General features: G+C 39.3%; 1 protein-coding gene across 1 annotated transcript; it reads left to right on the top strand.

The window, feature by feature from the left end:
• Positions 1–730: 730 nt before the first annotated feature.
• LOC146677337 (uncharacterized) lies at positions 731–11329 on the top strand. The gene is made up of 5 exons (XM_085379556.1): positions 731–824; positions 9050–9190; positions 9297–9469; positions 10503–10639; positions 11236–11329. Exons 1-5 carry the CDS (start codon positions 731–733, stop codon positions 11327–11329), a joined length of 639 nt encoding a protein of 212 aa, XP_085235682.1.
• Positions 11330–15034: the final 3705 nt, after the last annotated feature.

Below are 15034 nucleotides of genomic sequence, written 5' to 3' on the forward strand. Positions count from 1 at the left end.
TTTTTTTTTTAACCACGGTTCAGAGCCGTGGAGCTGGGCTTTGGTTAGTTTGGAGTGAGAAAAAATGCATTCAAGTTTGCGGTTTTGCCTTGTTATATAATATTTGCAATTTTAAAAAACTAACAAGGCACTACATTTTGGGAAATATTTGTGGGTGTTTTCTTTGTATTTTTTTGTACTACTTGAACAAAAGTGGCCCTCCAATGAGGTGACAGTGCCAGCAGTGGCCCATAGCTCATTGAAGTTTGAGACCCTGGCTTAGGTGAACTAGGATGTCTTGATGGAAAGATTTTTACACTAGAGTATACCCCCTACATCTTGTTAATTATGGTAATTTCATATGGTATGCATTTCTGTGACAAGTAGGCATTTTTCTTTTTTTAGATTTTTTATTCATGGTAAAATAAGCATTTTCTAGCCTAAAAATGAATAATAGGTTTATATTAGGGTTTGTTAGAGTGCAGGGAGAGTTTTTATGGCTTAAAGTATATAAAAATAATAAAATAAAAATATGGTTTCTACTAACCACCGCGATAATCAAGAGACTACTGTATTGCAGTGCAGTGCAGTTACGCAGTTTGTAGGTATTAAAAACCAAGGATGTTCTTTCATAACGAAATGAATTTTAGCTCAGTCCAAAGGGACTAGACATGCAAGATATTTTGCGAAGAAATGATGTTCTATGCTTGACCTTATTATATATAGCTTTCTACTCTTGGAAGGTGGCGATATGCTGATTCCTGTCGAGTTTAAGGGAGTGAGCAAATGGGTCAGGGTACCAAAGACAGACGATGCCTACAATTACTCCGAATTTTTGCAGGGAGGTCATTTGAGTGTAGTGATTAAAAGTAACTAAGTAAATTTATTCATATACTATTCATGTAAGTATTGTTTTGATTTACTTGTACTTTACCCAAAGCTTTCACTGCAGTCCAAGGGCAAATACTGTAAGTTTACTTCACTACATTTGTTAGATTTGTATTGTTGATTGTCATTTATGCTTAGAAATATTTACTTATATATGCTTAGAGTTTTGTAATTAGTTGTAGATTGGTAGAGGTTTTGATCCTTGATAGTCTGCAAACTTTGTGTGTATTAGACAGCACTTTGGGAGCATGAGAGGTCATACCGTGTCTTATTGTTTTATGGTAGGATTAACGTAGTTGCGTCTGTTCTAGTCTAAGTGCTCTTTGTTTAGATGAACTGCAGGACTTCCTCACCGTGTTATCTAGGATGAACCATCTAGGGTGAGGGGGAGGCTACCCTCTTCCTGACCAAGGATGTTTGACCCTTTGATCAGCAGTCCACACACACACACACACACACACACACACACACACACACACACACACACACACACACACACACACAGGCAAGGTACTCTTTGTGTGTATGTAGACGTCATATGTTAATGAACTTATGCATATTCATGTAACCTCAATAAAAGAACAGTGGTACGGGAGAACGGACGAGAGCAACTGGGGTCAAGCGAAGGAACGGTGCCTGTCCGGTTCTCTCCCGTGCACGAGAAACATGAAGAAGCTTGCCTACTTGTGTCTTGCTTTGCAGTGTAATTATATTGTCTTCAACGTTCCAGCGGATGGGTTCAAGCTACAAACCTATCATTAATTGGTCCTTCGAGAGCCGGAGCCCTGGAATCGCATTCACCGAGGGGTGGAGGGACACGCTGAAAGACTGACGTCAGCCAGGACGTTCCTGTGGATTCGCGGTCTATCTTTCTCCTCGATGAATGGCGATCGGCGGGATTCGAAGCTGATATTACACGCTAAGCAACGCCAAGTAAGTTTGAAGAGGCCGACTCTATAACCGTGTCGTTGTGCAGTCTCCGCCATTTTGTGAGGCGTTGAGAAGTTCGCTGCTTTGTGGAGCGATAACTGGGTTTGTGTCCCGAAAAAGAGGTTTTGGTTAAATCGCCCAAGGGTCCCAAGCGTCCGGTGAGTGTCCGGTTTTGAAATCGCCCTGGGTGTGTGTCCCGAGCGTCCCTTCATTGGGTTTTGTCGCGCGAGTGGGTGAGCGTCCCACAACTGGGTCAGGGTCCCGAGCGGTCCGGTGTGAGTCCGGAGTAGGCCTATTTTGTGTTGTTGTCATTGTTGTCGTCGTCGTCGTTTTTGTTGTTGTTGTTGTGTGAGTGTGTGCGGAGCAGAACACGTGGTCTGTGACACCGACTGTTGTTGTTATCATGGGTTTCTAAGCAACCAAGAGTGAGTTGGAGGGAGACAGACGTTTGTGCTGGACTTTGCTCCTGGCAGCTGACACAAAATGTTAACTCTTTAGCTTGCCCTGATCGACAACAGCCTGTGTGCCAGACCATAGACGTAATTGAGGTGGATAGTTGTTAAAAGTAATCTACATTAAGCTTGTGGTTGCTTAAATTCAGTACAATGACATGTGAGGTGAAGTGATATAGGTAAATATTTAAACTAATGAAGTGCATAGAGGCACTTGACCTGTGTGAAAGACTGTCGTCTTGTTATGAGCCATTGTTGAGATATGGAGCACACCTGTGAAAACAACTAATATGCTGAACCCTGTATGAAACATCTAAAAGTACATGATGGAGAAGCTGTATTGAATATGAAAGTGTAAGACTTTGCCGCTGTGGGCAGAGCATGCAACTACTGTGTGATGTTGCGTTGCAGTTTTTTTTTCTGAGCTGATGAGCAAGCTACACATTATCAGATCAAGAGCTGTCTGGGAACTACTCAAAGAGAGGGAAACAGAGAGTGTGCAGCGTTCCCGTGAGCAGTTTTCCTGCACCTTGACTCGTGTGTGTGTGTAGCATCAGCATCATGTTTTTGTTTATTTGTTTTGTTGGGTTAAAAATAATTTAATAAACTGGTGATTATATTTATGGATCACCATGGTATCATCGGCCATGTGATTTATTTATGCAAATGAAAAAGAGGAAGAATTTATATTGTAGATGAAAAATAAATCATAGGGAAAAGGTTTTGTGTTGATCAGCCAAAAACAACCACGATTTTATTTTTTGCTTTTAAGAAAGGATTGTTCACAAAAACAGAGAGAGAGATGTGTGTTGATTAAGCAGCGATGATAATAATGAAAATGTCTTAGTTTGTCACTTTCAGGTGAAAAGCAGACCTGAATCAATTTTCCACATGCAGCAGTTGGAAGAAAGTTATATTTCAACATCATTGGAAACATGCAGGCCAAGTTTCTGGCTGACTTATTTACAGTGCCATGTGTTTCTCAACCTCACAAGCAAGCTCTCACTCCTCCCTGAAGACAAGGAATGCAGCAATAACATGGCAGATAAAGAGACAGCAGCAAGTCCTGAGCACAAAAAGTCCCAGCAAAGCAGCAGCAGTGTGGACAAACAGCATCAGAGAAGAAGAGCAAACCCATCATCCTGACTGATCGGATGGATGGCACTGTGTCTACAACAAGCTGAAACTTCACTGTGCATGTGAAGAAAACGTTTGAGGAGAACTGAGGAGACTGTTGGAGTTTGACATTTGCCACCTGTGGAGTAAAATGGCAAGAAGAGACAGTGGAATACAGGACAAAGCTGAAGGAGAACTGCCGGCTGTTGGACTGTTGAAGTGGGAGAGGACAACAGAGTGAGAAGACTAGGTGAGAACACATAGGAATTATTTAATGTGGGAAATCAAAATTTGGGTTAGCAAACCTGGGAAAAACAAAACTGACTGCTTAAGTTGGAAAATTGTGAAGGAGTCTGAAACACTGCAAAAATAGAAACATATACAAAATCACACACACAAGCACAACATGCATTAACCCTACTAACACAAACACAAGAGAGCTTATGAAGATTAGACAACATCTTAAGCGTGTGAGTCTGTTTATCATCTTGTCCAAAGTCACCTCGTGTGATGCAAAAACCAGTGGACTCATAGCACATTAGTTAAGAAGTGATCAAATAATAGCAGAGAAGTGTGTAGGAAAGGCAGAGAACATGCTCTGTTGGATATGCAGCTCCACAGACATGCATTAAACCTGCCTAATAACAAACACACATGCAATGAAAATTAGCTTGTTATCTTTCATCAGTGCTAAAATAGTGTCAATTTAGCAGACACTTGTTATTAAATACTGAATTTATCCAATGCAAAAAAATTGACTCTCCAGGTTGCAGGACAACAGTTTAACCTTTGATTCTGGTTTGACCACCAACTAGTGATCAGATAATAAATTTAGTGTTAATATAGTAAATTGGGAGAAGCTTCCTGCTTGATTGATGCAGCACAAGTTTACTACTAAATTTACTGTATGAGGGAAATTCTCTTTTAGTGATAACATTTTGAACATGCATTTCTGTTGTCCTGTCAACTTAGTGGGTTAATAGCCGATATGCAAATTATTTGATTGGTTTTTAGATTAATGAAAGGTGACTGAATTCTAGCACGAGTGAATGGGATGTGTTGGAGTTTGTTAGAGTGGAGACTCTAAAACACTGAGTTTCCTGTTTTGATGTGCGAGTGAATCCTGTATTTAGATACACAACTCTGAATACGTCAGAACAAACTTCTTTTGTGAAGTGCATGACAGCATGTCACATGTTTTATGATGAAGGGAAAAAGGAAAAATTGAATAAAATAGATCTGTGGCCTAAATGAGTGAAGAGCACAGACCTGGTGATTAAACTCATAGTTATGTGGTATGGTGTGTTGTGCAGCTGATGGTTGGTTTGGAGTGAATCTAGCTGATGATTCTTCTCCTGTTGTGAAGTTGATGAGGAGTTTGTGTCATGACTTAACAAGGCCTTTTTATTTTGATACTTTCACAGTGCACTGAAAGTTTGGTTTGATAATCTCTGTTATTTTTTATTTTTCATTTTTGAACAAGCACTGATTTTTGCTTGTGAATTTCTTTTCTTTGAGCAGATCTGCAATGCAAGTCGGGAATTAAAAGCGTTACACGTCGTCAAGACAATTGTTGCAAGTGAGTTTCTCCACATTTAAAATGGGCTCAGGAGAAAGCCACTTATTTGGGACAATTAGGAAATGAGAGTCCCCCCCAAAAAGGATTCAACGAGGAAATCCAGTCTAAATTATTTTTCTTTTTGAAATAACGTCGTTTTGCTGAGCGTGGAAACGAATGCGATGAGAATTTCCACAATTAGCAAAAGAAGGAACCACTGAGTGAATGAGTAAGAATTTTAAAATAACTGACTGACTGAACATGATTGTGTGAAGTTAACCCCCACCTGACAAAGGTGCAGATGAACCCATGTGTTTCCTTTTACAGGAGCAGAAAGATGACAGCAACACTCGAGGTTGCATGATGATTTAACCTTTTAAATGCCATTTTCTGTGTCTGTGCATTTATCAGGTGTGTTATTCATAGGCTTGTGTTGCTCACAGAGATAACTGTGACAAAGTATGCATACGCCTGCGCAAGCGCTAATATTTGCATTTTCTTTTCTTACAGCATGCCAGTTCTTCATGTGAATTGATGATGCGATTTATACCAGGACAACTGGTTGATGTTTTTTCCTACTACAGGATTTCTGGGTTTATGTGTGAGGAAAACTGTGTTTACAGGTTATGAGTGGTGATGCTGTTGCATTGTGTTGATGGGAAAATGTGAAGGTTACTTTGATAATGTGAATAACATGTGTGAAATTTCCTGTGTTGAGAACTGGTGTTACTTCTTTCCACAGCTATAGATGGCTAACTTTATGGTCTTTTTATGGCACCTCTGGAACCTGTCGATCTGCGTCTGACCACCAATAGTCACTGTGTTGCTAATGTTTGTTTTTCTATGACTGCGTGTAGAGGATTCGGCAGAAGCGGACAAGTGACATGAGGAAAAACAAATAAGAGATGCAGTGTTTATGGGATAGTTTAATATGGGCTCATTTGCTGGCCACTTTTGAGCCCATAGTAATATATAAGTGGAGTGACTTTGCTTAAGAGCAGTCACCGATTACATTAATGTTGCCTGAGTACATGGGATGATCCATGTCTGAGGCGACTTATGAAAATAATTGTAGTTTACTGATTTGAGAAAACCTGCACATGACACTTGTCTTGCTGATGTTGAATGCTTATTGTTCTTATGATACAATTGTTTATAGGTGTGAAGTTTGATTTCATTTCCAGATCTTGTTTACCAGGCCATGATGGTGTGTATGTAGGCTCCTGGCGGAGCCAGTTTTTATTATGCAAATTTAATATACAAAACACACTAACATCTTTTATTGCAGGATTATAAGTCCAGGGTGGTGCTGCTCCAGAGGAGCAGATGCCCTGATGTTACCTGGGATATGATCTATTTAACTTTTTCTTTAAGACAGGAATCTGGTTTTGGTGAGTTGACTCATGGGAGTGTCCATGAGTCAAGAGGAGGGATCCAGGATTAATATGAAACAATGAATTAACATTAAAATTTGTTTTATATGATTTTCGCAGCGATCTGTGTGATTAACAATTCATTTACAGGTATTAAACCTATGCAAGTGGTGCACCCATGTTCAGATGAGGCTTTGATGGCCTATAAGTGAAGTTCACTGAACTAAAGAATGTGGTTTGATGATTGTTGACATACTCTCCAAATAGTTTGTCTTCCTAGCAAGGAAATACAGGTGCAGCAGTAATCTCCTGAGAAATCTTCAGAGGCCCAGTGAGAAGCGCATAGCTGACAGGACCAGGCAGTGGTTGAGGTCAAAGGTCAAGCTGGTTGGGGCCCATCATGAGATCAGACCTTGGAGCCACAGCAAGGACCATTTTAACTGCCTGCAAAATAGCGAGAGACCCTCCTGGATTTATCAGAGCCACTGCAAGAGGTCGAGGTCCCAGGAAACCCCGGCACCCTCAAGACAGCACAATAGAGAAATCTCACACTTGGTTGTTTCAGTGGTGAGGGGGGAGTGCTGATTGAGCCCCCGTAGGGTAAGCTCGCACTTCAACCTCCAGCCTCTGATCAACTCTAGGGCAACCAAGTGCGAGGCGTGACGGACCTGTGTGCGACCAGGACCCTCTTGGTTACCTTGACTACGACGCTCATCCTTATAGGACCCCAGCTGGTGCCGGAAACAGCTGAACCAGGAGGAAGGCAGAGGAGATGGACACATGACAACTCTCACCTAAGAGAGACAGATCCAGCAGGCCCAAAATCAGGACTATGCATGACGAGAAGGAGTGCCTGAGAGGATCGTCCACAGGATGGGAGCTGAGGCCAGGAGAGAGGCTTCAGGAGGATCAGAGATCATCTTCAGCACAGCAGACATCACACAGAGAGCTGTGCTACTGAGCTTCCAGGAGATCAAGAGGAGACTTCCCACAGCAAGATGTTAAATAAAATGAAACATTCAATATTGACGCTGAGAAAGACAATTAAGGTGTACGACGTGCTCTGCCTTAAATCTTCAGCAGCGTTGGGATATGAAAACTCGAGGGATGAGGGGAGCGTGCCAAGCTCCATCGACAGCGCAGAAGGAGTTCGAGGATGACGTCATGATTCTGTGAAAAGCACAGGAACCAGAAGCTATGGTGGTGATAACAGCAGTTTCCTATGAACATCACCTAACGCTGTGCCACTGTACTGTGCATACGATGACACTCTGAAGGCTGCTGGGATCATAACAGCAGTAAGATGACGGAACCCAGCACCCTTTCCACAGAGAGCTTTTCTGCAGAGCGTGGACAATTAAGGAGTCATAAATATCCCCCTCACAAGATGAAGGTCTGAAGTCAGGTGATGGGGGCTGGTAAGAGGCCATAAAACTAGAGTGCTGAGAAGTCTGCAGCTTGGAAATAGCTGAGACCCATGTTGACGAACAACAAAACCAACTGGTATGTTTGAATGTCTATTCTACATACATTTGGACTCTGGTCCTATGGACAGTGATGGAAACAACTGGAAGAGACATGACGCCCTGCAGAGCTTAAACCACTCTGCAGAGAGACATGTGATGTGCACACCCGGAGGAAGCACCACCAAGCTGAGATGTTTTTGGAAATGTTATCTTCTTATTTTCACTATTAAATTAACAATTTGTTTGTTTGTGGGATGCAGTTTGCCATGAGATGAGATCAATGAGGAATGGGATAACTGCTAATACATTTGTTAAACTGTGTACCTTTTCAGTAATTTAGGGTGATTTGACATATGCTGAGTATAAAAAGGTTTGCATTGAAACTGTCAGACATGAGGTATTCATACCTGGGAACTTTTCTAGCATAAAGGTCAAAAAGGGGGGAAATGTTAGATTTGTATTGTTGATTGTCATTTATGCTTAGAAATATTTACTTATATATGCTTAGAGTTTTGTAATTAGTTGTAGATTGGTAGAGGTTTTGATCCTTGATAGTCTGCAAACTTTGTGTGTATTAGACAGCACTTTGGGAGCATGAGAGGTCATACCGTGTCTTATTGTTTTATGGTAGGATTAACGTAGTTGCGTCTGTTCTAGTCTAAGTGCTCTTTGTTTAGATGAACTGCAGGACTTCCTCACCGTGTTATCTAGGATGAACCATCTAGGGTGAGGGGGAGGCTACCCTCTTCCTGACCAAGGATGTTTGACCCTTTGATCAGCAGTCCACACACACACACACACACACACACACACACACACACACACACACACACACACACACACACACACACACACACACACACACACACACACACACACACACACACACACACACACTACTCTTTGTGTGTATGTAGACGTCATATGTTAATGAACTTATGCATATTCATGTAACCTCAATAAAAGAACAGTGGTACGGGAGAACGGACGAGAGCAACTGGGGTCAAGCGAAGGAACAGTGCCTGTCCGGTTCTCTCCCGTGCACGAGAAACATGAAGAAGCTTGCCTACTTGTGTCTTGCTTTGCAGTGTAATTATATTGTCTTCAACGTTCCAGCGGATGGGTTCAAGCTACAAACCTATCAACATTAATTGCTAATTTAAATGAATAATTATTTTAGTAATCGAATGAATAAAGAATTTATAAATATTATCAAAGTAAAACTGTGATTTACGGATTTATGAATTATAAATTCATATAGAACTTTATTGATTGTTTCTTTTTTAGTGCTGGTGAAATTCAGTTTGCCAGGTTCTACCAATTTGGTCCTGATGGATTCTGCGGGAGTGGAAGTGGATTCTGACATATTTGATGAACTTTTGAAGTCATCTCAGGTGTCTTTCAGTGTCTTCACTGAAGAATGCAGTGGTAAGAAGTTTAAGCCGTATGTTTCATTTAAAAACGTGTTGTTAAATTTACTAATTTATAGTTGGTGTAATCATGTTTAAATCTATGAGGCTGTCTGTATTGTTAGACAACAGTGTTGCAGGGTCTTCTTCAGAGGCCGCATCTTCATTAGAGTTGTCACCATCACCTGCATCAGGAGGATCATCATCAGGTTCAGACACAACAATAATACTTGAATCTACCAAAGCTCGGAAAAGACAGTTAATTGAAGGACCTCCTGACAGCAACACTGCAAGAAATTTAAGTAATCTTCAGGATATGATATGTTGTAACTTAAGATTGCCAATTACCTGTTCATTTGTATCAATACTCAATATCTTTAAATTTGAAAATTATAAAAACAAAACAATGGTCCCTCTGTGACAAAGTGGGTGAGAAGACCATTTGTCTACATTCTTAGTTAACATTCTTGTTTTGATTTAACCATATTTCACATGTAATCTGCAATAGGCAAACATCTACTATCCCGGGTTTGTTTATGTTCTGCACTTTTACAGATTATATAATATAACATCTTGGTTTAAATCAATTCATACAAGTTTGTTAAGTTAACATGTTATTTATTTCAACTGTTAATTTGTATTGTTTGAACTTACCTTTACCTACCTGTCTTCCAGAAGCAAAAGGAGGAAATGTAGTTCTACTTCCTGCTTTATACCTTCTGGGTTCATCTGAGGTCACAGGAAGAGACCAAGGGCAGGAGGGGAAGAATTCTTATAATTTAATAAAGTTGATTTTAAAGGGTTTATAAAGAAATAGATTTAATGTTGTGATATGTATTGATTACACCAGAGTTTATGTTGCCAGTCAAGAGGAGTAGTAGAGGATGAATATAATCATGTTCATCTCACCTACCTACTGAATGGAATAGTCCAGAGGAGAAAGTGTTTGATTAAGGGGACTATTTAAGCAGACGAACTCAGGTGTTTCAGAAGAAGGGTTCAGGTCAGTGTAGCTGTGTGCAGTTTGACCTTAATTTCCGTTGATTTAAGTTCAGTTATGTTTATTTGAATTGAGTTAATTATAGAGTTGAGTTTCTTATTTGTTTCTTTGTAAATGTTCTTGGGCCACAGAATGGTGAATAAATCACTTGCTACACTGGACAGCATCAGTCTCCTGCACTTCTTTGACCGCTTAAGTCGAGTCTTACCACACCCTCTCATGATTAAATGAGATGTAGTGATTAATGCAAAGGCTATAGCAGTTGATGCTGATCATTTTTATACCTTCCTGGTAGGTGCTTTCTATGAATTTCTTCCAATTGTTATTTCAGATCGTCAGAGCAGCCTTGTATTCAAATCCAGATGGTGATCAAGTATTTAGGAAATATGAGAAAACAAACTGCCTCTCTGATACTACAAGAAGAAAGATGGTGAACATCCTTGTGGCAGACATGGTAGAGAGTCATGGGTAAGTGATGTAAACATTAAGAAAAATCTTTGTGGTTTTTTATGTCTATAATTTTAGTTGTTTACCATTGTTACACCACTTAAATAGATTCTTCTATATGTCATGAAGTTGTTGTTAACTAAAATCAATCATCTTTTTCATCAGTTGCTAATCCCGTATTGATAATGTTTCAAAAGAAAGTCACAATTTGTTATGGAATGATCTTATTTTTCATTGTCATTATTGTAGTTTCTGAATATAGTGCTTCTTAACAGGGATGGTTGACAACAGCAAAACATTAGGAAAATGTCTGCATCAAATTGTCATAGTCCATGTGGAGCATAATCCAAGTCTTCATTTTCATTATTCTTCTTTATTAAGAATCATTATGAACAATAATGGTTGAATAAACATGTCACGGTCTCTTTGGCTCGAAATGAATTTAAAAACCTGTCAGGTGTGTGATGTGGTCAGTCATGTTTTACAGATGATAGGTACTTTGGGTAGTTCAAATCATACACCTGGATACATGTTGTTCTTGTTGCAGACATTTTATAATTGAACTTGAATCTGTGTTGGGGTAAATAATTGATAGTTTTCGTGTTCTCTGTATTTAGGAGGATCCCACCAGTAAGTGTCCGCATTATGTATGCACTTGGGATTACACCCAAAAGCATTAGTATAAAGGGAGCTATCAAACTGCCTCAATAGTTATCGAGTCCTATTGAGCTTACTTAACTTGTTTCTGAAGGCAGGAAGAGATGAGTGCTGTATGTAGTGATGGAGTTTTGAGGATCTCGTCAGTTCCTCTGCAAAGTAAAAGATTCTGAATATCAGGGATTATTTGCCATTTATCAGGGAAGAGGGCCTAGTGGCAGAGCCCCTGGGGTGAATATCATTTACCCTGAGTTTTAGGCTCTGGATGCTGAATGGTTTTCCTAGTTGACATGCCTGTGCGACACTGTAGGTCCACTCTAGATTGGCAGCATTGGTTTTGGTTCCTTAGCATCTGCTAATTAGGACAAAATAAGAGACTAATAAAATTCTAGGATTTCACCCAACAAAACTGAAGCAAAATCTTTTTTTGATGGTCTTTCCCTCTCAGCAAAAGATATTATACTCTATATCAGAAAATTTCATTAGCATCTTCTAGTTTATGATTCTGTCCCTACATAACTGATGATAATATGAAATGTTGGCAACATAAATCAAAATCACTGGAGTCAATCATCAATCATGTGGTATACTTACTCTTGCTCATCTTAACCCATGAAAAACAGAAAATCCTTTGCATAAATAGTACTTTGGAAATAAGGAAACGAGTGTATTTCCTAGTCCTTAGTTACTTGGTACCTGCTAATAAGTAGCTGCTAATACTAGTACTTCACACCTTGTGTAGGTGAAAGGCTGATGCGTTGTGTTGCCTATTTGTAGATACACTTATTTTCTGCACAACGACTTTTAATCTGACTTTTAATATAATTTTTTTTTGCCTGTTGTCATCACAGTCATCGTGACCTTGATGAAGGCCACAGACCAAAATGTGTTGGTCAAGTAATAAAGCTGTTCTTTATTCTTCAAGTGTTGCTTGACCTCCTTAGACTCTTGCTCTTCTCCATACACTTCGGAAGTAGGGGAAGCGCTACAAACCTTCATTCTTCTTTGAATTTTTGCTGCCTCACTTATGTGCTCTGTAAACAACAAAAAATATCATTTTTGACAAACAAATGCATGGAAACAAGATTACATTTAATGTAGCAGAGCCTACTGGAAGCAAGTTGAATAAAAGTTTATTCTTTTGATCCTCAGTCTTATATGTTTTAAAAGACTGATTCTTACCTTTGAGAGCCAACTATGGGTATTTAATAGTTTCCAGACCAACATTATATTAAATCTTTGCCACTTTGTCAGGTAAAAGGGCAAATAAAGTATTAAGCAGTTCTGTGAACTCCACAATGTGTTTTTACCCCTGCACATTGAACAAATGCCTGAATCCTTGCCTGACTTTTGAATCAATGTTCATCACGGAGAAAAGATCAGAAGATGACCTTGATAAGATGTGCACACGTATAAGCCTAGTGGGCAGGAACATAAAGAAGTTGACAAATTCACAGCTATTCAAACTTACGCAATCTTTATGGTTTATTTGGTTATTTTTTCCTTCATGTCAAGTGTTTTTTTTTTTTTTTTTTTTTTTTTTTTCTGATTTTTTATCTTGTTTTATTTCTCTTGCACTCCTTCGACCGCTAAAAGTCCTTTCGTCAGCTTCCCCCCTCCCTCACTGTATTCCTCCATTGCTTTCTGCTCAGTTTCAGTCTTGGTGGCCTCCCATGAGTGTAGTGTGTCTAACCAAGCTGTCCGTGGCTGTCTGTCAGTCACATCAACTCTCAGCCTTTGGGGAGACACAGAGCAGTGCAGAGGGGAAAAAAAAGCAGAACACATTTAGTGAGACTTTTGAATGGTGAGCTACATCCATGTGAACAAAATAAGTACACCCCATGGAAATTTTTGACTTTTACAAGAAGCAGCATTTGATCCTTTTTGAAACAGTGCCTATTCAGGCTTTCCACCACTGTATTACACACCTGCCCGTCTGCTCTGCCTAACTCGATCCCTTTCTGGGCCTGTGCTCTAGGGATTTTTATTTTATAATGTTTTTTCTATAAAAACTATCTTGTCCATGGATTTTTTTTCACATAGAAAACACACAAAATAAAGAAGGGCTAAAACATCTACACAAAATTAATTCACATGAATTAATACTTTTTTACTTTCTTGATGTGCAGCTCAATTCTTCTTTCTGTGCTTCTGAAAAGTTGGAAGGTGAAGTTAAATGAAACAGTTTGAGCCAGTCCCCACAGCCACTTAAGCAGGACTCGGATTGAATTCAATTCAGTTTTATTTATATAGCACCAAATCACATCAGCAGTCGTCTCAAGGTACTTTGTATTGTAAAATAGAGAGCCTCCAATAATACTCAGATCCAAGGAACTAATTGCAGTGATAGGATAAACCTGGTTTTGCTGTGGTGATTCTTCTCTCCGCGTCCAACCTCTTTTAGTTCCTAACCAGAGCAGATTGTTTGTTGAAGAAGTGTCCAAAACCCCCAAATTTCATCACGAGATCTGCCAGCTCTCGCAAATGTTCGTGTCAAAAAGCATGGGGCTACAATCACAAAAAGATTGCACAAATTAGACTTGCGTGGGAGGTGTGCCACTGTTGTGCAAAAAGTAACATTAGAGGAAGACTAGAGTTTGCCAGTGAACAAACACGCAAATACAAGGCCTTTTCAAATAATTTGCTCTGGACGGATGAATCAAAGATAACATTATTTGGCAATGATAACAGTTGTTGGCACAGACAAAAAAACAGCTTTTCAGAAAAACTTCATACGACTTATGAATTGTGGTAGAAATTCTATGATTCGATGTTGCTGCAGTCCTAACAGCTATGAATTCATCATTATATCAAAGAAAGCTTGAAGACAATGCAAGTCCACGTGGCCATAAGATGAAGCTGAACTTAAAGTGGACATTTTTGAAAGGACAATAGGCCTCATTTACTAATATCTGTTTAGAAATGTTCTTACTCTGTGCAAAAACAAAAAAGAAAACGTGTATATGCAAAATTACCTTTGGATTCATGAAACATGCACACCTATGACCACAGGGGTGGTGAAATGAAAGCCTGGCTGTCTTGGGAAATTTAAACACACAAGTTTTAAAAAAAAAATACTACTACTAGTAGTAGTAATAATAATTTGTATTATTAAAGCCTTTTGGTCATTATTTAAAGTATTTGAAAACATCATAATTGCATATAAAAAAATACTAAATGGAAAGACTTAGGCTGACACATCACACATGTTCCAACTTTTTCATTAAAAAACTGAAAAGGGGTAACTGGCAAATATCCAGGTTCTTCTGAGGAAACCAGACTGCAACTGATGACATCCAGCAGGATTTAATTAAAAACATTTGTTGCGTTTTGTGTTGTTTACAAGTAATTTATTATCTTATTCTCATGCATTTAAGTCTAATTAGTTCTTGCCTTATGGCCTTTTGGAAAACTAAATAAGGACCAAAAAAGAAATAACAATAATTAGCAGTTGTAGTGACTGCAGAAGCAGTATTCGGTTTAAAAATGTGTGTTTGAGTTTTCAGAGGCCGTCAGGCCTTCATCATTTGTTCATACACATGGCCTGAGGCCGTTCTCAATTGATTCATGGATTACAAAAAAAATTCAGGTAAGAAAATATTGATGAATCCCAGATTTTAGTGTGAAGCGATTGGGTACAGAAACATTTCAGTGTGTGAATGAGGCTTGATGAGCAGAAAGCTGAAAAATTGCCATGGAAAGTCTCAAATAGCAGAAATGGAGAGCTGTGTAAATCCTACTGAAATGTTGTGGGGTGGT

This window comes from Rhamphochromis longiceps, linkage group LG2 (genome assembly GCF_057381845.1).
Source record: "Rhamphochromis longiceps isolate RC_006_pf linkage group LG2, R_longiceps_female_GT1.1, whole genome shotgun sequence".
Classification (NCBI taxonomy): domain Eukaryota; kingdom Metazoa; phylum Chordata; class Actinopteri; order Cichliformes; family Cichlidae; genus Rhamphochromis; species Rhamphochromis longiceps.

Bases quoted from the DNA above. Each gene is read 5' to 3' on its own strand.
- LOC146677337 (XM_085379556.1), top strand. From the start codon at position 731: ATGCTGATTCCTGTCGAGTTTAAGGGAGTGAGCAAATGGGTCAGGGTA. The intron at 825-9,049 runs GTCATTTGAGTG...TTTCTTTTTTAG, and splicing joins CTCCGAATTTTTGCAGGGAG to TGCTGGTGAAATTCAGTTTG. The intron at 9,470-10,502 runs TTAAGTAATCTT...TTGTTATTTCAG, and splicing joins ACAGCAACACTGCAAGAAAT to ATCGTCAGAGCAGCCTTGTA.